Source organism: Lithobates pipiens, unplaced genomic scaffold (assembly GCF_037356315.1).
Source record: "Lithobates pipiens isolate NorthernLeopardFrog02 unplaced genomic scaffold, aLitPip1_a1.2 Scaffold_13, whole genome shotgun sequence".
Taxonomy (NCBI): Eukaryota; Metazoa; Chordata; class Amphibia; order Anura; family Ranidae; genus Lithobates; species Lithobates pipiens.
The window spans coordinates 397589229-397613181 of NW_027507718.1; the positions used below are offsets into that span (position 1 = coordinate 397589229).

Genomic DNA, 23953 nt, shown 5'->3' on the forward strand with positions numbered 1-23953 from the left:
ACAAATGTCAATGCTCAGAGCCAGGAAAATACTTATATCCTTGTTATTGTATTATGTACATAAGGCCATCACAATGAACTGGAAACAATCAAATTCTGGAAAAAAACTTTAATTTTTCCCAGATTGGAGAGGAGAAAGAACTTTGTTTGAAGTAAGAGGTTACCTTTGTTTTCCTGTTAAGTGATAAGGTGTTAGAAAAAGGGAGGAATTAATAACAAACCATCCAGGCCTAAAAAATAAACATGTATAGTACCCAAAAAAAGGCAAACTAGCCACCAAATAACACTGCAAATGTTGCAATAGCTCAGTTCACAAAAAAATTTAATATAAATCATTCCAATATGGGCAACAAAAAGTAAAAATATATTAGAAGTATAATTACAGCAGATTTAAGAGCATGTGAAATTAAATGATGGGTTAAATTGTACAAAAACAAACCCTACCAAATAGTCTATCAACATAATATAATACAAAACAGATCAAGGTCATTTCCAGCTTCCACTCAAATACAAAACTGTGCTTTCTGGGGTTCCAATTTTCTCTCTATAGATACCTGTAGGAGAGAGAGAGAACAACTTATGAATAACAGGCAACTTTACCAGCATGTGGAGAACATTGGCATGTATTCACTGTAATGCTGCCCATACACACCGCGATCATCTACAGTTTTAACCACTTTCACTTACCAAAAGTGCCAAGGCAGCCTAAATACATTCTTCAAAGCCCCCTATAGTTAGCATATAAATCAATTGAGGCAATTATGAAAACCATGTGTGCAGTCTCCAAAGTAGGGATATTTAGAGCTCGGTCATAACCTCAGACATAACCGATCACAAATAAGTATATTGGACCTAAACACATAAAGCCACTGCTCTGAGTAAAGTAGGTGGTGCATGCAACCTCTGTGCTCATAGAACAGATTCTTAGACCGGCCATACACTCAGCGAGTTCAGCAGGAACTAGATGAAACTCAAACAGTTAATGGATCGGTCAACTTTGGTACAAACAACCTGCTAGATTCACTTGCGATTATTGCTAGCAGCTCGGGATGGCTTCCCCTGCTGGAAGAAGACAATTGCCACAGTCTGTGTTGATGGCGGAACCATGTAAGTTGCTTTCTTGCAACTGCAGGTTGCAGGAAAGAAATTTGCATTGTTTGGGGCCTGCCATAATCTCCGCGTTCCATTGTTGTAAGGTAGGCACCCAAGTGGGATCCACATCTTAGTTATCAGCTTCCTGGCAGTAAACAATACCTCAAGCTAAAAGTTATGCAGATTACCACCAACCACCACCCCCCCACCCGCAGCTGCTGTCGCGTTTTAAAATTTACGCACAGATGCATAATAATTTATTCACAAGGATCTGCGATTGAATAAACTACAAATCTCATTTCCCACTGTCGCAGCTGGCTTGTAATTTTAAAACGGACTGATCAGTGCGCTTGTAGTGCATTCAAACTCTGCAGGTTTCAAGCTGAAAGACCATACAGAGGTACAGGTAGAAAGCTGGAAGGAGTCTGAAACTGCACCCACGATCCACTGATCATTGCTGGCTCCTGTAGAAAAAAAACTAATGCAGATTTTTTTTTTTACCTGCAAAACATGTGCATTTATTATTTATTGAACTTATCCTTTAACATGTTAAGGCTTTTAGGAGGCTATAGTGATTGTGTTTACTTACACTTTTATTACATTTCTGGTGAAAAGGCAGCAACTGGGTACAATCATAATTACCTGATGCATAATTGCTTAAATTAAGAAATAGGAGGTGCCAATTGGTGGTGGGATTTTTTTTATTTTTTTACAGCAGTAGTGCAACTGAATCACTCATACAAATAAGATATTCCTCAGCATTTACTGAGCTCCAGCTAATAGCAGAACTTCATGGAATTCTTTTGGATTGAGGCTCTTCATTGGTGAGCTCCAGTGAGAAACTCTGACCACAGTGTGGATTGTCACCTTTTGTACTCAAACACATTTTCACAGGAGACAGCAAGTAAGATAATCAGAAATTACTGCACAATAAATTTAGCAATACTTTATAATTTATATGGGTTGTAAACATCTTGTTAAAACCAAAATAAGATGACAACGGGGACGGAAATGGGAATAGAATTAGCACATCTAAGAAGACAACTCGCTGATCTCTTGCGGTATAAGGCAATGGCGGCACTACAGCAAGGGAAGAGGTTAATATATGATTCGGGAGATAAATGTGGCAGGCTGTTGGCCAGAAAACTAAAAAAACAACAACTTCGTTCATATATACCTTATATTAAAACAAAAGGAGGTCTAAAATCCTCAATACCGAAGGATATTGTAGAGGAATTTAGAAAATATTATACCTCATTATATAATCTCCCGGTGCCTTCCCAGTCTTCTTCATCACTAGAAGAATATTTTGAATCCTCACATTTAACGAGACTGTCGTCTCCGACACGAAGAAAACTTGAGTTACCAATAACAATAGAGGAGGTATCTACAGCAATGAAGATGAGGCATGGGAAGGCACCTGGCCCAGATGGATTCTCTCTGCAATACTTTAAAAGTTTTTTCCCATTACTAGCTCCTTATATGGTCAAGACATTTAATGCATTAGGACAAGTTGCTTTACCCCCCCCGCAGAAGCATTGAGAGCACATATTGTACTGATCCCAAAGGAAGGAAAAGATCCATCAGTTTGTAGTAGTTACCGTCCAATATCATTACTGAATACGGATTACAAAATATTAACAAAGATACTCACGGCTCGCCTAGAACCATTTATGACGCCGCTGGTTCATTGGGACCAAGTGGGATTTGTTCCCACACGGGAAGCTAGAGATAGCACTATTAAAGTTTTGAACTTAGTTCAATATGTAAATCAGAGGAAGTTGCCGAGTATCTTTGTGAATACAGATGCAGAGAAGGCTTTTGATAGGGTTAGCTGGCCCTTTATGCTAGGAGTACTAAAACAGATCGGCCTGGGGGATCGAATGCTGGATTGGATAGCAGGAATATATTCAACGCCACAAGCCTTGGTGAAGGCTAATGGAATAAATTCTGAAAATTTTTCAATATCCAATGGGATGCGCCAGGGCTGCCCTTTGTCTCCTATTCTGTTTGCGCTGACATTGGAGCCTTTATTAAATAGAATTCGACAGAACCCAGATATTAAAAGGTATCCCCTTGGGGGATCAGGAATATAAACTTTCAGCCTACGCGGATGATCTTTTATTTTCACTTTCCAGTCCACAAATATCGCTCCCTAACTTATTAAGGGAGGTGGAGTGTTATGGTGCTCTGTCGAATTTTAAAATAAATTATAGCAAGTCGGAGGCAATGGGGGTATCCCTGGAGCGTTCCACCCAAAGAAACTTGGAGAATAATTTAAAATTTAAATGGACAACGACAGCTTTGAATTATTTAGGGTTACAGATTCCAACCAATTTAATAGATGTATATGCCCTAAATTTTCCACCTTTACTAAGGGAAGTTAGTATATTGTTAGATGAATGGAGTAAAGCCTCACATTCCTGTTTCGGGAGATGTAATATTTTGAAAATGAATATAGTGCCAAAATTTCTCTATTTGTTCCAGGCGTTACCCATCTCTATTCCACCCGCCTTCTTTAGTAAAAGTCAAATAGCGTTTACAAAGTTTATATGGGCAAGTAAACAGCCAAGGATTAATAGGAATTTGTTAACGCTATCTAAAGAGGTGGGTGGTATAGCGGCTCCTGATTTATATAAATATTATCAAGCTACCCAGTTAGGTAGAATTATTGACTGGTGCCGCCATAGAGATAGTAAAAGATGGATTGCCTTGGAACAACATATCAGCTCTATCCCCTTAGATAGAGCTATATGGTGCCATGCAGCGCTACCTTCTATATTAAAAGTACATCCCTTAATAGGACCTACCCTTAGTATGGGTGCTAAATTTACTCGGATCCCCAAATGTTCATCACCAAAATCCCCCGTTTCCTATTCTGGGGAATCCAAATTTCCCTCCCGGTTTGGAATCAGGAATATTTGGGAAATTAAAAAAGAAAGGATGTTTCCAGGCCTCACACTTTCTGAGGTTTGGTAAGTGGCCATCAATAGAAATGTTAACGCGACTAGGAGGACAATACGAATTGCCCTTCTGGCAGGCGTTACAAGTTAAACACTTTCTTGAAACATTGGGACCCGCCAAAGGGTATGGTCGACCTCTCACTAAGTTTGAGAAGTACTGTGGGGAGAGTGAACCTCTCTACCATATTATCTCTAAGATATATGCGTTATTAACAGTACCTCCTGAGGATTATGGTATAGCGAGTTTAGATAAGTGGGAAAGGGACCTTGAACAAACTTTTACACCATCCCAACGGCAGAAAATAATACATTTAACTTTTAAATCATCTAGATGTACTAAGATACAGGAATTAAATTACAAAGTACTAATGCGTTGGTATTACACCCCGTCTCGAATGAATTAATTCTCTTCAGAAATGTCGGATAGGTGTTGGAGGGGGTGTAAGGAGAGAGGCACCATAGCCCATATTTTCTGGTTTTGTCCAGTAATTAGACAGTTTTGGCAAGAAGTTCAGAGAATCTCTCAATTATTTACTGATTACCAGATCCTGGAAGACCCAGCTTTTTTCTTATTACAATGCTCACAAATTCCTTTAGAGAGATACAAGAACTCAATGCTATGCCATTTGGTGAATGCAGCCAAAAGCTGCATCACCATACGTTGGAAAGAACCAGGGACACCTCGAATCTCTAATTGGTTAAATAAAGTAAGAAGAATTGGGATCATGGAAAAATTGATCCCTAGGTCTTTGGAGGAAAGGGAATGTCTACGGCAAGTCTGGGCTCCATGGGAGTCATTTTTACAATCAGAGGAAGGGAAAGGGTTAATTGGAGAGGAATAGCTAGTAAGTGATGTGGCACAGGTCCCTCTGTCGGCAGGGGCAACATATTTATATCTATTTGTTTGATTTGGGATTCCCTGGGTTTTTTTTTTTCCCCCTCTCTCTCTCTCCCCTCGGTTCTATAAGTCCCTCACGGGATCTAGGGCCTTGGAGCAGAGGGTTGTTGAGGGGAATCGTTATTGTAATATTGTTAGTTGCTTATAAGGAAAAAAAATGAAAAAATTTGGCAGGAATGCACTGTGTATCATTGGTTAAATTAATAAGTTTTTGTTTTGTAAATTGATTTGATAAGTTGTTCTATGTAATTATTTTTTCTGGATCTTTGTCATGTATTCCTGCAGAGAAATAAAGTATTTAAAAAAAAAATAAAACCAAGGTGTACGTTTTATAAGACTGAGAAGCTTTTTCTCGATTCAGTTCTAGGCAGTTCTCAGGAAAATGATCTCCTCTGTGATAACTAAGGATATATATATATATATAGATATATATATATATATATATATTCATGGTGTGTGTGTGTGTGTATGTATATGTATATATATATTAGGGATGCACCGAATGGGTTTTTTGGTGCCGAAACCGATACCGAAAATGAAAAATACACTAGGCCGAAAACCGATAGCGAAAGAGCACCGATACCAAAAATGACTGTTTTTAAAAGATATTTTTATACAGGAGGTGGTCAGAGACTGGGGACATGGTACAGGAGGTGGTCAGAGACTGGGGACATGGTACAGGAGGTGGTCAGAGACTGGGGACATGCTACAGGAGGTGGTCAGAGACTGGGGACATGCTACAGGAGATGGCCAGAGACTGCAGGCATGCTACAGGAGATGGCCAGAGACTGCAGGTATGCTACAGGCATGCTACAGGAGCTGGCCAGAGACTGCAGGTATGCTACAGGCATGCTACAGGAGCTGGCCAGAGACTACAGGCATGGTACAGGAGCTGGCCAGAGACTGCAGGTATGCTACAGGCATGCTACAGGAGCTGGCCAGAGACTACAGGCATGGTACAGGAGCTGGTCAGAGACTGCAGGCATGGTACGGGAGCTGGTCAGAGTTTGCGGACATGCTACAGGAGATCAATGCAGCCTCACTGTGCCCAGCAGCCTACCAGTGCCCGCCATGTAGCCTGCCTGTGCCTCACCAGTGCATATACACATATAAAAACGCGCGCGCACACACACACACGTATAAACATATAACACATACATGTGCACACACACATAGAAACATACACACTTAACACACATACATACATATAAACATGCACACATCACACACACACACTATATATAACACACACATATACACATACAACACACAGGCATACAAACATTATATATATATATATATATATATATATAGACAGTCTTTTTTTTTAATTGGCAGCTGCAGCTCTGTACATTAAAGAGGGATTCCACCAAAAAAAAAATATTAAAAGCCAGCAGCTATAAATACTACAGCTGCTGACTTTTAATAAATGGACACTCACCTGTCCCGGGTTCCAGCGATGCCGGCAGCCAAGGCCGATCGATCGCTCGGCCCTCGGCTGCTGCCGCCACCATTCTAGGTGAGGGAATCAGGAAGTGAAGCGAATCGGCTTCACTTCCCGGTTCCCTACTGCGCATGCGCGAGTCGTGTAGCGCAATAGGAAATCTCCGCGCTGTCACTGGGACCCGTGTGTGTCCCAGCAGACAGCGCGGCAGGGCAGGAAATGGCGTAGACTCCCACGGGAGTCTATGCCCGGAAGTGGGTGTAAATACCTGTCTTTGACAGGTATCTCCACCCCCCTCCCCCCTGAAAGGAGTCAATTGTGACACCGGAGGGGGGGAGGGATCCGATCAGCGGAGGTTCCACTTTAGGGTGGAATCCCGCTTTGATCTCCATGCTGGGTACTGCACTCTAGGGGGAGGCAGAGAGCACAGCACACACTGCTAGACGCCTCTCCTTTGGTTTCACTTTCTCAGTAAACATTGTGCCCGAACTCCTGCACAGCCGATTTACACGTCGGCTGAGGAGACATATGCAGCCACCGCTGTGGAGAGGGGGACTTTAGAGCGAGACTCCACAGGCTGACTGCAGCATAGGTGAGGAGGGAGAAGAAGAGGAGCGCTAAAGACAGAATGACACCTCCATGCTGGGCGGCACCGGGGGCGGGGCCAAGTCCAGCAAGCCCCGCCCCATTTTCGGCACCAGTATCAGCGGAAATTCTCTTTCGGCTTTTTGCCGAAAGGGCCATTTTCGGCCGATATGTTTCGGCGGCCGAAATTTTGGTGCATCCCTAATAAATATATATTACACACATATATATATATATATATATATAGTGCCTTGCGAAAGTATTCGGCCCCCTTGAACTTTTCAGCCTTTTGCCACATTTCAGGCTTCAAACATAAAGATATAAAATTTTAATTTTTTGTGAAGAATCACCAACAAGTGGGACACAATTGTGAAGTGGAACGAAATCTATTGGATATTTTAAACTTTTTTAGCAAATAAAAAACTGAAAAGTGGTGCGTGCAAAATTATTCGGCCCCTTTACTTTCAGTGCAGCAAACTCACTCCAGAAGTTCAGCGAGGATCTCTGAATGATCCAATGTTGTCCTAAATGACTGATGGTGATAAATAGAATCCACCTGTGTGTAATCAAGTCTCTATAAATGCACCTGCTCTGTGATAGTCTCAGGCTTCTGTTGAAAGCGCAGAGAGCATCATGAAGACCAAGGAACGCACCAGGCAGGTCCGTAATACTGTTGTGGAGAAGTTTAAAGCCGGATTTGGATACAAAAAGATTTCCCAAGCTTTAAACATCCCAAGGAGCACTGTGCAAGCGATCATTTTGAAATGGGAGTATCAGACCACTGCAAATCTACCAAGACCTGGCCTTCCCTCTAAACTTTCAGCTCAGTCAAGGAGAAGACTGATCAGAGATGCAGCCAAGAGGCCCATGATCACTCTGGATGAACTGCAGAGAACTACAGCTGAGGTGGGAGAGTCTGTCCATAGGACAACAATCAGTCGTACACTGCACAAATCTGGCCTTTATGGAAGAGTGGCAAGAAGAAAGCCATTTCTCAAAGATATCCATAAAAAGTCTCATCTAAAGTTTGCCACAAGCCACCTGGGAGACACACCAAACACGTGGAAGAAGGTGCTCTGGTCAGATGAAACCAAAATCCAACTTTTTGCCCACAATGCAAAACTATATGTTTGGCGTAAAAGCAACCCAGCTCATCACCCTCAACACACCATCCCCACTGTCAAACATGGTGGTGGCAGCATCATGGTTTGGGCCTGCTTTTCTTCAGCAGGGAAAGGGAAGATGGTTAAAATTGAGGGGAAGATGGATGCAGCCAAATACAGGACCATTCTGGATGAAAACCTGTTGGAGTCTGCAAAAGACCTGAAACTGGGATGGAGATTTATCTTCCAACAAGACAATGATCCCAAACATACAGCAAAATCTACAAAGGAATGGTTCACAAATAAAACGTATCCAGGTGTTAGAAGGGCCAAGTCAAAGTCCAGACCTGCATCCAATCGAGAATCTGTGGAAAGAGCTGAAAACTGCTGTTCACAAACGCTCTTCTTCCAACCTCACTGAGCTCGAGCTGTTTTGCAAGGAAGAATGGGCAAGAATTTCAGTCTCTCGATGTGCAAAACTGATAGAGACATACCCCAAGCGACTTGCAGCTGTAATGGCAGCAAAAGGTGGCTCTACAAAGTATTAACGCAAGAGGGCCGCATAATTTTGCACGCCCCACTTTTCATTTTTTATTAGTTAAAGTTTCAAAAATCCAATAGATTTCGTTCCACTTCACAATTGTGTCCCACTTGTTGGTGATTCTTCATAAAAAATAAAAATTTTATATCTTTATGTTTGAAAAGTTCAAGGGGGCCGAATACTTTCGCAAGGCACTGTACATATACACACACATATATATATATATATATATATATATATATATATATATATATATATATATATATATATATATATATATATATATATATATATATATATATATATATATATATATATATATTATATATATATATATATATACATATATATATATATATATATATATTATATATATATATATACATACACACACACACACACACACACTTGTATATCGTATAGGTATTCATTTTTAACCCACTGGTGTTGATATTAGGAAGAAAGAAGACTTCTTCCTCTTATCACACCAGCTTCTCTCCCCCTGTGCTGGTGAATCTAGAAGGGAGATATATATTTCACTGTAAAGGCTGTGAGATCTGAAGATCTCACTTTTATAAATTGGTCGTTTGTGACAAAATGGTCACGTACTGTGACAAGAAACGGAGAACATGTTCCCTGCTCCTCATCTCAGCTATATAAACTGGTACACCCCAGATATAAGCCGTGATCCTGAGGATCACAGCTGATCTGTTTTATAAACGGGCACCCAAGTTTTGTAACAAAAGCATTCACTTTCTGTACTACACTATTAAACCACTGGACAAGGAACAGTACATACATTTAACGAGAATTGCCCTTGTGGTTACTCTTACCCCTGCAGGGGTAATCTTCTGGTGCTGTGGGGGTTAATACGAGCCACTGAACCTGTCACAGGCACCTGCCATGCCCACCCTTTCTGTCTCCATTTTCCATTCATAGGACCCATAATTTAGCTCCCACTCCCAGCAATGAAAAGTGCTCTATGAATGGAGGGTGGGCAGATGTATAAAAGGTCAACCTCCTTCATTTATGGAGCATTTATTTATTTATTTTTGCTGGAAGCTATAGTGCAGCTTCCATGAATGGAGGAGGCGGGAAGAAAGGATGGGCACAGTTGGCGCTCTTGACAAATGTCTGACATTCTCAGCTCATATTAACCCCAACAGCACTAGAATGGACATGGCAAATGTTGTTGTTGTTGCAGGCTGTGAGGAGGAAGAAGCAATTAAATTGACTTCATTAGCAGGACATGTGTCTAGCAACATGTCCATCAATGTTCCTGCAAATAAGATCAGCAACAACTTAAAAGAACCCAAAAAGGTAATAAAGGGAATGGTAACATCACTAAATAACAAAAGAAACGCAGCCATCAAAGACTTTTTAAGGGGGTGTGGTTTAGGGGATTCCTGAAGTTACCCAGGATCTTAAATGACTGGCCAGGTCACTTGCCAGACACCTTTGACCTAGGCACATCAATTCTTTGGAAGTAATCCCAAGGTTTAGTATTAACCTTATCAAAGGGATAGCACGTTTAACACACCCAATGGATAAGGAGGTTTATATGAGATCTCCTCAGTTCCCGTTAGATGAGGTTATACAGCTTACAATAACAAGAATGCCATGCCCTAGGCTACAGCTAAGCTGTTGAAGATTCATCCTAGTCTTTTTTTCTACTGGAGCATTTTTAATCTGTTTTAGTACAGTCATTGCCGTTTTAAAAATGATTACAGCAAACAGGAATCTTATGCCCCCACAGCGTTTTTCTCTCTTTGCCAAAGACCTGTCTTTCCAAACATCACCTTCATTCAGAACCATTTTCTAGAACTTGTGATGAGGACTGAGGTAGGCGCAGAGAGCTTAGAACCAATAGATGCAACTAGAGTGGTGCCAGCAAAGGACAAAGAACAGGATTAAAAGCAGGATCATATGGAATTCCAAAGTCAGAAGCAGATATTATTGAAGGCATTTATAAAATCTTGCATAACTGGACTTATTAGACATTCTTCTCTCAAGTTTGTCTGTTGGGAGACCTGTGAAATCATGTCAAATGCACTTGACATAGAAAATGGCAAAACCACCATTTCTGTACCATTTGTGATTTTAAAAAGGACAATTATGGCTAACATGTGAAGCCAATCAATGGGAATACTGTCTAAATACGGGAGGCACGTGTATACTGTACATGGGTCCCTCCCACAGCTCAGTTCTCTGCACAGGCTATGTGCATGATGTCATCACTAATTTTCAAGGAAATACTTGAATTTGCAAAAGTATTTGATGAACACAAAGTAGACTTCTATCCTTTTTAGTTGTTGGAAGAATATATGTAAATTCATTTTTTTGCTCCTGGAGTTTTCAACAGCCGGAAAGTCCACAGAGTTTATTTTTATCGCTACAATGCACTGCAGCAAAATTTTTCACAAATTCACTAGTGCAGTATGCTACAAGAAACTATTGTGAAATTGTCTCCCAGCTTGCCAAATCACTAAACATTTCAATACATCAGGCATTGTGTAAGGGCTTAACATCAGAACGTGGTGCAGGAAACTAAAGGCCCATACACACAATACGAAAATCAGAAGGGAAAATTCATAAGACGAATTGTCTGTGGATTTTCGGATCGTTAGTACGGTGCTTTTGACAGCTGATTTCACTTTTTCGCCAGACAAAAGCTGGATTTGCAGGCTATAAAATTCTTGGCGGTTGTGAACTCAACGTCTGATTTTCGGATGGACAGTACAGAAATTGTCACACAAAAGTGGAAAGTACAAACACGCATGATCGGAATCAAGGAACGACTGGGAAACATTCGGTCTTGTAAACTACTGTTAGTAATCCAGAATTAACGTTGGTGACGCAGCAGCTGATGAAATGTCGAAATGCAGCGCACATTCTCATCTTCTTTAATGGGATAATAATGAAGCTGCTTTGTTGGCGATACTAATGTAGTTATGCCAAACGAATTTTCAAAGGCTTTTTTTTCCTAGTGATATTAAGAATAATGTTATTATGCTTTTTTTTTCTTTTTTTTTTGTGGGCAAGTTACCACAACACCATTATCCAGTAGTTTTTAACATCAAAAGATACAACTTTGTTGGTGTCCCTTGTTAATTTTGCATTGTGTTGTTTTTAATTTAACTGCCTACACTTGAAGTAAAAACACATAGCCAAGTATTATTCTACACAATTTTTTTTATTGTGCAGAAAAAAATAGAAATTGAATTAAAGATGCTACCTGCCATCCAAATAAAAATAACTTAACAAAAAAGTGTGAATCAACACTCAAACTTCTACTAACATGAAATTAGCAGAAGGGGCCCAAAGGGTGGCGCTTGAGAAATTAACTTCCTCTTTATACTCTCATAGTACATCACTACATTTGTGTTTGATAGTATGTGAGATAAAATCCTGCACACACAATTTGGACAAATCAGATGCTCGATCATACAACAATCGAACTGTGCAGAACTGTGCATATCAGGCTTTAGGCCCAACTGCAAAAGTGGATTTTTTTTAAACATTTTCTTGGAGTTGATCTTTAAAGAAAAAAAGATCAGAATGGCAGTCGACAGCTAGCATTTTTATTTTTTGTTTTTTTAAACAAGGTCAGCAATGAAAGCCTCTGTAATTTTTTTTTTCTCAATTACTTTTAATTTTTTTATACCAGTAGACAAAATGTATTGTTCCCGTGCACCAGAGAAACGGGAAAGACAGATTTCTCATCTCTGGATTAGGTGGTGTTCCCACAGTGTGATTTTATGACAGATATGGAAAGATTATACTGGTTGCCATATATTACAACAATTTACACAATGGGGTTGATTTACTAGAACTGGAGGGTGCAACATCCGAAGCAGCTGTGCATTTTAGCCAATCAGCTTCTAACTTCAGCTTGTTCAATTAAGCTTTGACAAAAAAAATAAATAAAAAAAACTGGAAGCCGACTGGTTTCTATGCAGAGCTGCGCCAGATTTTGCACTGTCCAGTTTTAGTAAATCAACCAACCCAATTGTTTCCCATTATGGTGTGTGTGTGTGTGTACACACAGGTACATATTGAAAACACCGAAATGATAACAGCATGTACATAAAACACTTTACAATCCATTTCTGTGTAAGGACATTTTTAACCATAAATAAAACATTATAGTTATGAGGCAGGTAATGAAGATTATTCTGGATTAGAATGGTTCTGCTACACATTTCTTTTCACAGTCATCTAATTCTAAAGATATTCCTTAGCTTAATCCTAGAATGTGCTGTATTTACAGGAAGCATGTACGCAATATGGAGGCACAAAAAATAAAAATTACTTTAATGAGAACAATGAGTAATATGGGATTTGTGATTAAAAAATCAATTATAGGGGCAGTCTAGAAAACCAGAAAGGTTTGGCGTTTTTCTTAGGCCGCGTACACACGCGGGGACTGTTCGCTCAACTTTGTTCGTCAAACAGTTTCAGCAGACAGTCCGCTCAAAATTAGCATGGACGGACTTGCCCACACACGACGAACGAACAGTCCGCTGAAACCGTGCGCGATGACGTGAACGGCACGTACGACGGGACTAGAAAACGACGTCCTATACACTGCAATGCAACCTTCGGCGTGTAAATTCTTTCTGAGCATGCGCGAGACTTAGTTTGACGAACAAGCCTACACACGGGCGGACTGTCCGCTCAAACCAAGTTTCAGCGGACAGTTTTTCGGAATTTCCGAAAAACTTTGTTCGTCAGACTGTCCGCTGAAAGCCCACACACGAGCGGACTGTCCACCGAAACACTGTTCAGCGGACAAAGTTGAGCGAACAGTCCCCGCGTGTGTATGCGGCCTCAGACCTGTGTACTAGGCACTTATTGTTCTATTTTATGCCTTTTGTTTTACATTGCATTCTACTCTGTCATGACATTTTAGCATCTACTGTTGAACTGTTGCAGACATTTTAAACCATTACCACAGCTTACATTAGACTACCCACCTGGAGGAATACTGTATATTGCCTACTTTCCACACATGTCAATTTGATTCTTTCCTTAAAAACCTCAAAGATTTATTGAAATGACTCCAGAAGGGTTTCATAAATAAGGGAGATACAGATTTTCATGAATGTGACATTATATCTAAACCAAACGGTTTATTCAGTCATCTGGCACTAAAATCGTAGGATTCACAAACCAAAGTTCTGATAAAAAATGCTCATGTGTAGCTGCACATCCCTGAACTTAATAGAAGCAGAGCAATAAATTACTGGAACATTGCTGCTACGTTGTCCCTGAAACTTAAAATCAAACAATTATATTATACAAGGAAGTGCACAGCAATAACCAACTTTGCATATAGAGTTTATTCATTTAGTACTATACCTATAGTGGTGCATGGTATTGGCTGTGTAATGATATGGACTGTTGAAGTTTCTCCTCTTTGGCTCTTCTACTATGGCAGCACTGTAGAAAAAACATGAAGATCAATCAATCATAGGTTCTCACAAATGTTTTAAAGAGAAACTGCAGTCTGCCTACATAATTTTTAATTAAAAAAAAAAACATCTTTGCCATTCTGAAGCTTCCCTCCAACCACTTTGCATATTATTTTATATATACTGCGATTCTGTACTTGCCAAATATGCTGCAGAAATCTCCCTCTTCCTCTCCACTTCCTACACAGATGCACACTTACAGCTCTCATTGGCCCTCTTATGACTTATCCCTCCCTGCCACAAGTTAGACAACCTGGGCTATTCTGCTTCCATTATTTAAAATCATGATCATTTCTATATATAAAAGTGTATTAAGGTTATGCGTTCAGTTTAGATGCCTTTTTTTCTTCTTTAAACCTACTGTCACCATTCAGTATCCCTGATCACTGCCACGCTAGTCATATGCTGTACTGCACTGGTAACTAGGGTCGCACTGATACCACTTTTTTAAGACAGAGTACAAGTACCGACACTCTCCCCCTCTCCCCCCCCAGTACTCGCCAAAACCGATACTTTTTTTTTATGTCATGTGACAGTGGCACTAATATGCAGCACTGATGTTGCGTGCACTGTGTTTTTTTATTTTATTTTTTACAATGCTTTTGTTTTAGGGGGGGGGGGTGTTTTTATTTTATTTTTTAATTATTGTTACAATTTAAACTTTTAACTTTTTTAAACTTTAGGGGGGCTTTGGTGAGATATCAGGGGTCTTCCCAGAGCCCTGACATCTTCCTTTTGGAGACACAGAAAGGGACTGAGGAACTGAGGACAGAGATTCCCCAGTCCTTTTCTCAGCAGCCTCAGCTGCACTGGAGATGAAGTATGGTAAACACAGTTTACAATGCTCAATTATGAATGGACAGAGTCAGTGATCACCGACTCTGTTCATTTGGAATAGGAAGGAGCCATCAGATTTACTGGCTCCTTCCTCCGCTCTACATCCTGAATAATTGACACAGAGGGGGGACCGCAGAGGAATACACGGAGGGGGGACCGCAGAGGAATACACGGAGGGGGGACCGCAGAGGAATACACGGAGGGGGGACCGCAGAGGAATACACGGAGGGGGGACCGGAGAGGAATACACGGAGGGGGGACCGGAGAGGAATACACGGAGGGGGGACCGGAGAGGAATACACGGAGGGGGGACCGGAGAGGAATACACGGAGGGGGGACCGGAGAGGAATACACGGAGGGGGGACCGGAGAGGAATACACGGAGGGGGGACCGGAGAGGAATACACAGGGGACAGTCAAGGGGTGATCGGCTGTGGGTTGAGTTACAAGCAGCGATCTCCCCTGTAGAGATTTCACTAAAGGAGCGAGAGAGCGAGAATATATATTTATATGTGTATATATATATATGTGTGTATGTGTGTATATATATATATGTGTGTATGTATGTATGTATGTATATATATATATATATATATATATATATATATATATATATATATATATATATATATATATATATATATATATATATATATATATATATATATATATATATATATATATTACACATACACAAAATTTTCTGATAACATCTTGTATATTAAAAGTTACAAATTAAACAAAAATTTCTTCTAGTGCTTTGTTCATCTCATGCAGAAACACTTACTGTTCTTTTTTCCATGAATAAGTTTAGAAAATCGTCTATTTCTGTTTTTCCCTCAAGGAAGTTTTCTGCAATACTGTCGGAGTCCTCTTCTGCTTCATGAGCTGCCACTTTCAACCTAGCCTGTAGAGCACTTATACTGCAGCTCTAATGGGGGGAAAAAAAAAAACTGTGTGACAAACCAGTATATCTACCCAAGGTGTGGTATATTCAGCAATAGGCTGTTTCAATGAACCTGTGAGACAACTTTTAAATTAAAAGTACCTCTGGGCTAAGCACCATCCACCTGTATACACTCTGTTCAATAAGAGTGTCCTTAAAAGGTCACTGAAGTGCTCTCATTGGACAAAGGATGGCAGCTGGGCAGTCAGGACCCTGAAACCTCAAAATAAAACGTAAACATTGTACCAATGTATGTTTATCAATGGCATATCTGTGGCTCTTTATTTACCCAGTGCCATTTATGAACGGCACTTGATAAACAGCTCTCAGGTAGCCGATCTGCCAGGAGATTGCTGTGTACCAAGCAGTCACTAGATGGCTGTGTACACAGAGAAACTGTACCAAGCCATTCTAAGCAGCTGGTACCATGTGATCACTGTGATTGGTCATCTAAGCGATTGAATAGTACTGTTTACTGTGCCAATTCCTCCCCTCACCCTTACAACAGGGGAATAGGAAGTAGAGAGGTCAATGTTTATGAATGGGCACAGGATGAATGGATCGGCAGCTGTAGCTTCTGCTCTATTCTGTTACAATAACAACAACAAAATTCCAACTCTTTCCTGTTCCCCTCCCTGTAATACTGCCCCTAGTGACCTATATATTATCCCCTCACCTACATTATCCTGCCCATTTAAGCCCCTTAACCTCCATCCTCCCACTGTATGCAACTAGTACATTCACCCTTTCCTCCTTCCCTTGTATAATGAATTGTACATTAAAGTTTGTACCATTCTTAAGTGCTATGTTAACCCCCCACTACTAGCATTTTTCATTTCCAAAAATTGTGGCAAGAAATAAGATCACTGTGGGGTGTCTAAATTTCCAAAAAAAAGTTATTTTAGGGACTTTGTACTATTCTGGCATTTTTATTTTAACAGAGAATAAAAGAAACAGCTTTTATTGAAAAAAAAATTTTTTTCCCGTTATAGTAAAAAATAAAAATACCCTATCGGACTCAAAAAAAAAAAAAATGTATTTCAAATTTATTTGGGTACAGTGTTATATGAAAAGGTAAGTGTCAAACTGTCACAGTGCTGCAAACTGAAATATAGCCTGATAATGGAGGGGTATAACAGGCAGGTATTCAAGTGATATAGAGATATAAGATAACAAATTTTTTCATACAAAAAAACAAAAACACAAAAACAAAGTGGTGCTCTGTACAACATAAAAATATTTTTTAACCACTTCAATACAGGGTATTTATACACTCTTCCTTCCCAGACCAATTTTTAGCTTTCATCGCTCACACTTTGAATGCCAATTACTCAGTCATGCAACACCACCCAAACAAAATTTTTATAATTTTTTTTTCCATACAAATGGTGATATTTGATTACCACTGGGTTTTTTCTTTTTTACAACATAAGTGAAGAAAGAGCGAAAATTTTGGGGAAAAAAAACACTTTTTTTTAGTTTCTATGATAAAATTTTGCAAATAAGTCATTTTTGTTCATAAATTTGGGCCAAAATTTATACTGCTACATCTCTTTGGTAAAAGTAACACAAATTAGTGGATATTATTTAGTCTCTTTGAAAGTTAAAGAGTCTACAAGCTATGGTGCAAATCATTGAAAATTGATCACATCTGATCACACCTGATGCACCGACGGCCTATCTCATTTCTTGAGGCTCTGAAATGTCAGGAAAGTACAAATACCCCCCAAATGACCCCTTTTTGAAAAGTAGACAGACCAAGGTATTTAGTAAGAGGAATGGTGAGTTTTTTTGAAGTTGTAATTTTTTCCCACAATTCTTGGGAAAAAGAAGAAGAATGTTTTTTTTTTTTTTTTTTTTTACAAAATTGTCATAAGTTATTTCTCACACACAGCATATGCATACTTCCAATTACACCCCAAAATACATTCTGCAACTCTTCCCGACCTTTTACATTTGTGAAGGCCCTGGAGCACCAGGACAGTAGAATTGCCCATTTTGGAAAGCAAACACCCCAACGTATTCTATGAGGCACAATGAGTCTTTTGAACGGTTCATTTTTTTTTCACAGGTCTTCGGAAAACGTGGAAAGAAAACATATATATATATATTTTTTTTTTTTTTTACACAAAGTGGTCAGCTTATAAGATATTTCTAACTCAAAGCATGTACATAGCAAAAATTACACCCCAAAATACATTCTGCTACTCATCCTCAGTATGGTGATACCAGACATGTGTGACTTTTACACAGCGTGCACATATAGAGGCAGGGAGCAGGGAGCGCCGTCAGGTGTTCTAGGAGCATAAATGACACCTCTAATTTCCTAACGACCTATTACATTTGTGATGGCCCTGGAGCACCAGGACAATGGAATTACCCACGAAATGACCACATTTTGGAAAAAAAACACCCCAAAGTATATTCTATCTTCAGAAAATGAAATATTTTTTTTTTTTTTTTTTTTTTAGACAAAGTTGTCCATTTATAAGATATTTCTAACACATAGCATGTATATAGCAAAAATTACACCCCAAAACATTCTGCTACTCCTCCTGAGTATTGCGATACCACGTGTGAGACTTTTACACAGCCTGGCCATATACAGAGGTGCAACATGTTCTAGGAGCATAAATTACACATTTCATTTCGTTCTTACCCATCACACTTTTGAAGGTCCTGGAGCACCAGAACAATGGAATTGCCCACAAAATGACCCGAGGCATGGTCTGCAAATAAGTACTCGGGTACTCCGACGGGCTGGTGACAGGTACTCGGGTACTCAGATGGGCTGTGATGGGTGATGACAGGTCCTCTTTATTGAGGGGGGGGGGGGGTAATCAGTGTGTGTTGATGTGTACACTAGGCGGTAACGAGATGTTACCGCAATCTCCTCCTCAGACACTATCAGTGTGTGAGGAGGAGAACCCGGTAACATCTCGTTACCGCGGTTTGTTTACATTCTGTGACAGGTTGTGATTGGACACAGCCGGTCACGTGGTAAAGAGCCAATTTCATTGGCTCTTTACTGCGATCGGGGTTGAGCTGTGTCAGGGTAACAAGCCGCATCCCGAGCGCTGTGAATGCACAGTACATCTGACCGGCTGTGATTGGACACGGCCGGTCACGTGTATCGGGGGGGTGGATGGGGATGAAAATCTCACAGATCGGGGATGGGCTGTGTCCAGGGACACACCCCATCCACGATCGCCGCGCTGCGGGCCCCCGCAGAAGCAGCGAAATACAGAGGCCGTCATATGATGTCCACCCAGGATGGGAGATCCCATCTGTGGCCATCATTTGACTATGGCCCGGTATTGAAGTGGTTAAGAATATTGAACTTAAATTACAGCTAAAAACCGTGGCTGTTTTTTTAAATCTTCTTTTCTCTGCACAGATGTACAAATTCTATAGATCTCTGCATAGCAAGCACCAAGTTCATAAATGGGAATTATGGGTGTTTTCACAGACATCTGTCAGGAAAACGGAATTGCTTTAATTCACTGTTATTAACAACATTCCCAGCTGACACTAGCTGTATTATTTCACTAAAAATAATAGAATTCTGAATCATATTTTGCCCAGCATGAAAACTCTCAGCCAAGGCAGCATTGTCTGTTTTGTCTTGCCCTTACAAAGATGTATTCATCACTTTCTCTTGTGGTACAGCCATTACCATACTGGGCAATATTGGGTAGACGCTTTCATGTTATCATTTTTAGTAAATTGGGGAATGAGGGGGCACACAAACCTTTTTCATAAGTTGACCGGAGTTCAGCTTTTAAGAAACAAAAACTGCAGTGTTTAGCCTCATGACATCACAGGAACCACCCTCATGGCTAATAGAGGACAGACTTAGAATTAGACTTGGGAAACTTAACATTAATAAAATTACCGGGACCAGATGGCTTGCACCTGAGGGTACTTGGGGAACTCAGTCAAGTAATTGCCAGACTATTGTTCCTCATTTTTACAGTCTACTGACTGGAATGATACCAGCAGATTGGAGAAAAGCCAATATTTAGAAAAGGCCCAAAATACATCCCTGGGGATTACAGGCCAGTTAGCCTAATATCAATAAAATTAAAGCTCTTGGAGGGGATGATAAGGGACTATATATACACAAGATTTTAGTAATGAGAACGGTATCGTTAGCAGTAATCAGCATGGATTCATGAAAAATCGTTCTTGCCAAATCAATCTACTAACCTTCTATAAGGAGGCGAGTTGCCATCTAGATAGATAAAGGAAGGCCCGTAGATGTGGTGTATCTGGATTTTGCAAAAGCCTTTGACACAGTTCCCCATAAACGTTTATTGTACAAAATAAGGTCCATTGGCATGGACCATAGGGGGAGTACATGGATTGAAAACTGGCTACTGGCGAGTTCAGAGGGTGGTGATAAATGGGGAGTACTCGGAATGGTCTGGGATGGAAAGTGGGGTCCCACAGGATTCTGTGCTGGGACCAATCCTATCTAATTTGTTCATAAACGACCTGGAGGATGGGGTAAACCGTTCAATCTCTATTTGCAGACGATACTAAGCTAAGCAGGGCAATAACTTCTCCGCAGGATGTGGAAATCTGGCAAGAAGATCTAAACAAATTAATGGGGTGGGCAACTACATGGCAAATGAGGTTTAATGAAGTAAAAATGTAAAATAATGCATTTGGGAGGCAAAAATATGAATCCAATCTATACACTAGGGGGAGAATCTCTGGGGGAATCTAGGATGGAAAAGGACCCTAGTGTATGATAGGCTCAGCAACGGCATGCAATGCCAAGCTGCTGCTAACAGAGCAAACAGAACATTGGCATGCATTAAAAAAGGTATTAATGCCAGGGATAAAGCGATAATTCTCCCACTCTACAAGACTCTGGTCCAGCCGCACCTAGAGTATGCTGTCCAGTTCTGGACACCAGTCCTCAGGAAGGATGTGCTGGAAACTGAGTGAGTACAAAGAAGGGCAACAAAGCTAATAAAGGGTCTGGAGGATATTAGTTATGAAGAAAGGTTGCGAGCACTGAACTTATTCTCTCTCGAGAAGAGACGTTTGAGAGGAAATATGATTTTAAATTTACAAATACTGTACTGGTGACCCCACAATAGGGATAAAACTTTTTTGCGGAAGGGAGTTTAACAAGACAAGCCACTTAATAAAATGAGTATAAAGAGGTCAAACCTTAAACTCCGTAGAGGGTTCTTTACTATAAGAATGCAAGGATGTGGAATTCCCTTCCACAGGCAGTGGTTTCAGCAGGGGCCATGATAGTTTAAAAAAAAACATTAGATAAGCACCTGAATGACCACAGAATACAGGGATGTACAGGTAAATACAGACATATAATCACACACATAGGTTGGACTTGATGGACTTGTGTCTTTTTCGGCCTTATCTACTATGTAACTATGTCAGCCAGTTAGCATCCTCCCCAACTTATAAAATGACCAATGAAACACATTACCCAGAAGGTAGTTGAACAGGGCTTAGCACCAGAGATGGTTTGAATCTTGGCCAGTTCAGCAGAAACAGGCCAAGATTTGAACCATTTATTGGCAGGCTGATTGTACCAAATTTGATTGTCAGATAGCCACTAGCAGTAATAATTGTGTTCACACCCGCCCCCTCCAACCCTCCATGCCGACCCCCCCACCCCCCAGGACACTATATCTCCGTGGGAGGAAAAACAAGCAGTTTTCTTTCCTGCAACCAAAAAAAAAAGAAAAACAATTGTCTATGGCCAGCTTAAGTCAGAAACCAGGGAGGTACACGGATGAAGGTTTTTCTGGCTAACAGTAGGAAACACTTTGCAGCACCCTGCTCTTAGCCAGGTTTGCCAACACAGATACAATATAGAAACTAAATACCTCACTCAGCTCATGCTGTCTTTGTAACTTCTTTTCAAATGTTGATTTCATTTGTGTGAGAAGCTCATACTGGAAGAAAAAAAAAAAACACAAGAACACAAATATGAAGACAAAATAGCAATGATACAATCCCAGAAAATATGTGCTTTGTCACACTTACTTTGTCTAAAAGCGCCTGCCGTTTTGACTCTAGAATGGGCTCCAGCATAAGATTCTTTTCTAAAAGAGTAGGGGAAAAAAATAAATAAATAGAGAAATTTGTAGACGGATTACACACAACATACAGCTGGAAGATAGAGTTGACCATTCTTACTCGCTAGTTCCTCTATGTTTTTCACCAGGTCCTCCTTATCAGATATTATATGTTTTAACTGTGGCAGGTTGACAAACTGTTCCAGAAGAACATCTTCCTGTTCAATCATTTCGGAAAGCTGGGACACGCTGTAAGAGAAATATTAAATGACTGAAATTTGCAGAACAAAGATGGAGAACATGGGTGTATACACATTTAACCACTTCCCATCCAAGGGCATCATAGGAAGTCCTGGACTTTCAGTGGGAATATCTGAATGATGCCAGCAGCTACAGGCATCATTCAGATATCCTTGTTTTCAGCCGGCGATTCTGTGCACCATAAGAATGATCATAGCGGCAGTTTCGCCGCTTGATCGTTCTTACAGGCTACGGGAGGGAAGATCCCCTCCCCCCGCCATCTGGTGCTTCTCCGGGCTCTCCTGTGCCATCGGGGACCGGAGAAAGAATCATCCGGCGCTGGATGATGACGATAGAGATTTCTGGTGACCAGATGGCCATCTCTATGACCGTCGGGGGTTCACGGAAGGAAACAAAGCCGCGATCGCGGCTGTCAGCATGGGATCGGTGACCTTTTTTCAAGATCTCATGCTTTCCAGCCTGGAGGAGAGATGTGGGGTCTTATTGACCCCACATCTCTCCATAAAGCGGACCTGTCACAAATGATTCCTATTACAAGGGATTTTTACATTCCTTGTAATAGGAATAAAAGTGATCAAAAAATAAATGTAGTAAAAAAATAAATAAAAAATTTGTTTTTTAAGACGCCCTTGTCCCCGGTAGCTCGCACTCAGAAGCGGTAGTCCCACCCACATATGTAAACGCTGTTCAAACTACACATGTGAGGTATCGCTATGTGCGTTAGAGCGCAAGCAACAATTCTAGCTCTAAACCTCCTCTGTAACTCTAAATATGTAACCTGTAAAAAAATGTAAAGCATCTCATATGGAGATTTTTAAGTACTGAAGTTTGGCGTGATTCCATGAGTGTGCGCAATTTTAAAGCGTGACATGTTTGGTATCTATTTACTCTGCGTAACATAATCTTTCACATTATACAAAAGAATTGGGCTAACTTTACTATTTTGTTATTTTTTTAAATTGTGAAACTGCTTTTTTTCCCCAAAAAACTTGTTTGAAATATTGTTTCGCAAATACTGTGCAAGATAAAAAGTTGCAATGACCGCCATTTTACTCCCTATGGTGTCTGATAAAAAAAAAATATATATATATATATATATATATATATATATATATATATATATATATATATATATATATATATATATATATATATATATAAAATTATATAATAAAAAAATTATATATATATATATACATATATATACACACATACATAAAATATGTTAGGGGGTTCTGAGTAATTTTCTAGCAAACAATTATGATTTTTACATGTAGGAGAGAAGTGCCAGAATAGGCCCGGTATTGAAGTGGTTAATAAAATAGCCAAGTATTTAGAAGAAAGCTCTGCCAAATGGGAAAGGTTTCCTAAACATTTTAGCTGTTGCAAAAATGACTTAATACATAAGTGCAGACAAAAGAGCCAAAAAACTGCACCGCTGTTCAACAAGTTTTCTAATAAAGACACCATTGTCAGTTTTTATAAAAAGTTCTGACCATTTACATTTTACCACTGCAGCCCGAACAATACAGCTTAGTCACTTGGACTGAATAGCAATGGAGCAGAAGCTCCCTGGTGAGGTCATCTCTGTGCTTTCCCCTCCAATCATCAAGCACTTTTTCTAGATCCACAGCACTGTATAATATACAGTAAAGTCATATAGTGCTGTCCCTCCCTCTGCCAGTCTCAGTCTTGTTCAATGGAAGATTGCAGGAGGCTAGAATTAACCTTAGTACTAGTTACCGTACA

General features: G+C 40.1%; 1 protein-coding gene across 1 annotated transcript in view; it reads right to left on the bottom strand.

Moving 5' to 3' along the window:
* Positions 1 to 304: 304 nt before the first annotated feature.
* Positions 305 to 23953, bottom strand: part of VPS37A (VPS37A subunit of ESCRT-I) — a 66353-nt gene continuing 42704 nt past the window's right edge. Inside the window, exons 7-12 of the mRNA XM_077477405.1 lie at positions 22065 to 22192; positions 21912 to 21970; positions 21752 to 21820; positions 15723 to 15866; positions 13987 to 14067; positions 305 to 553 (exon numbers count right to left, since the gene is read on the bottom strand). Of these exons, the coding sequence (XP_077333531.1) occupies positions 13987 to 14067; positions 15723 to 15866; positions 21752 to 21820; positions 21912 to 21970; positions 22065 to 22192 (481 nt within the window). The 3' untranslated portion in view covers positions 305 to 553. The remainder of the gene's footprint in view (positions 554 to 13986; positions 14068 to 15722; positions 15867 to 21751; positions 21821 to 21911; positions 21971 to 22064; positions 22193 to 23953) is intronic.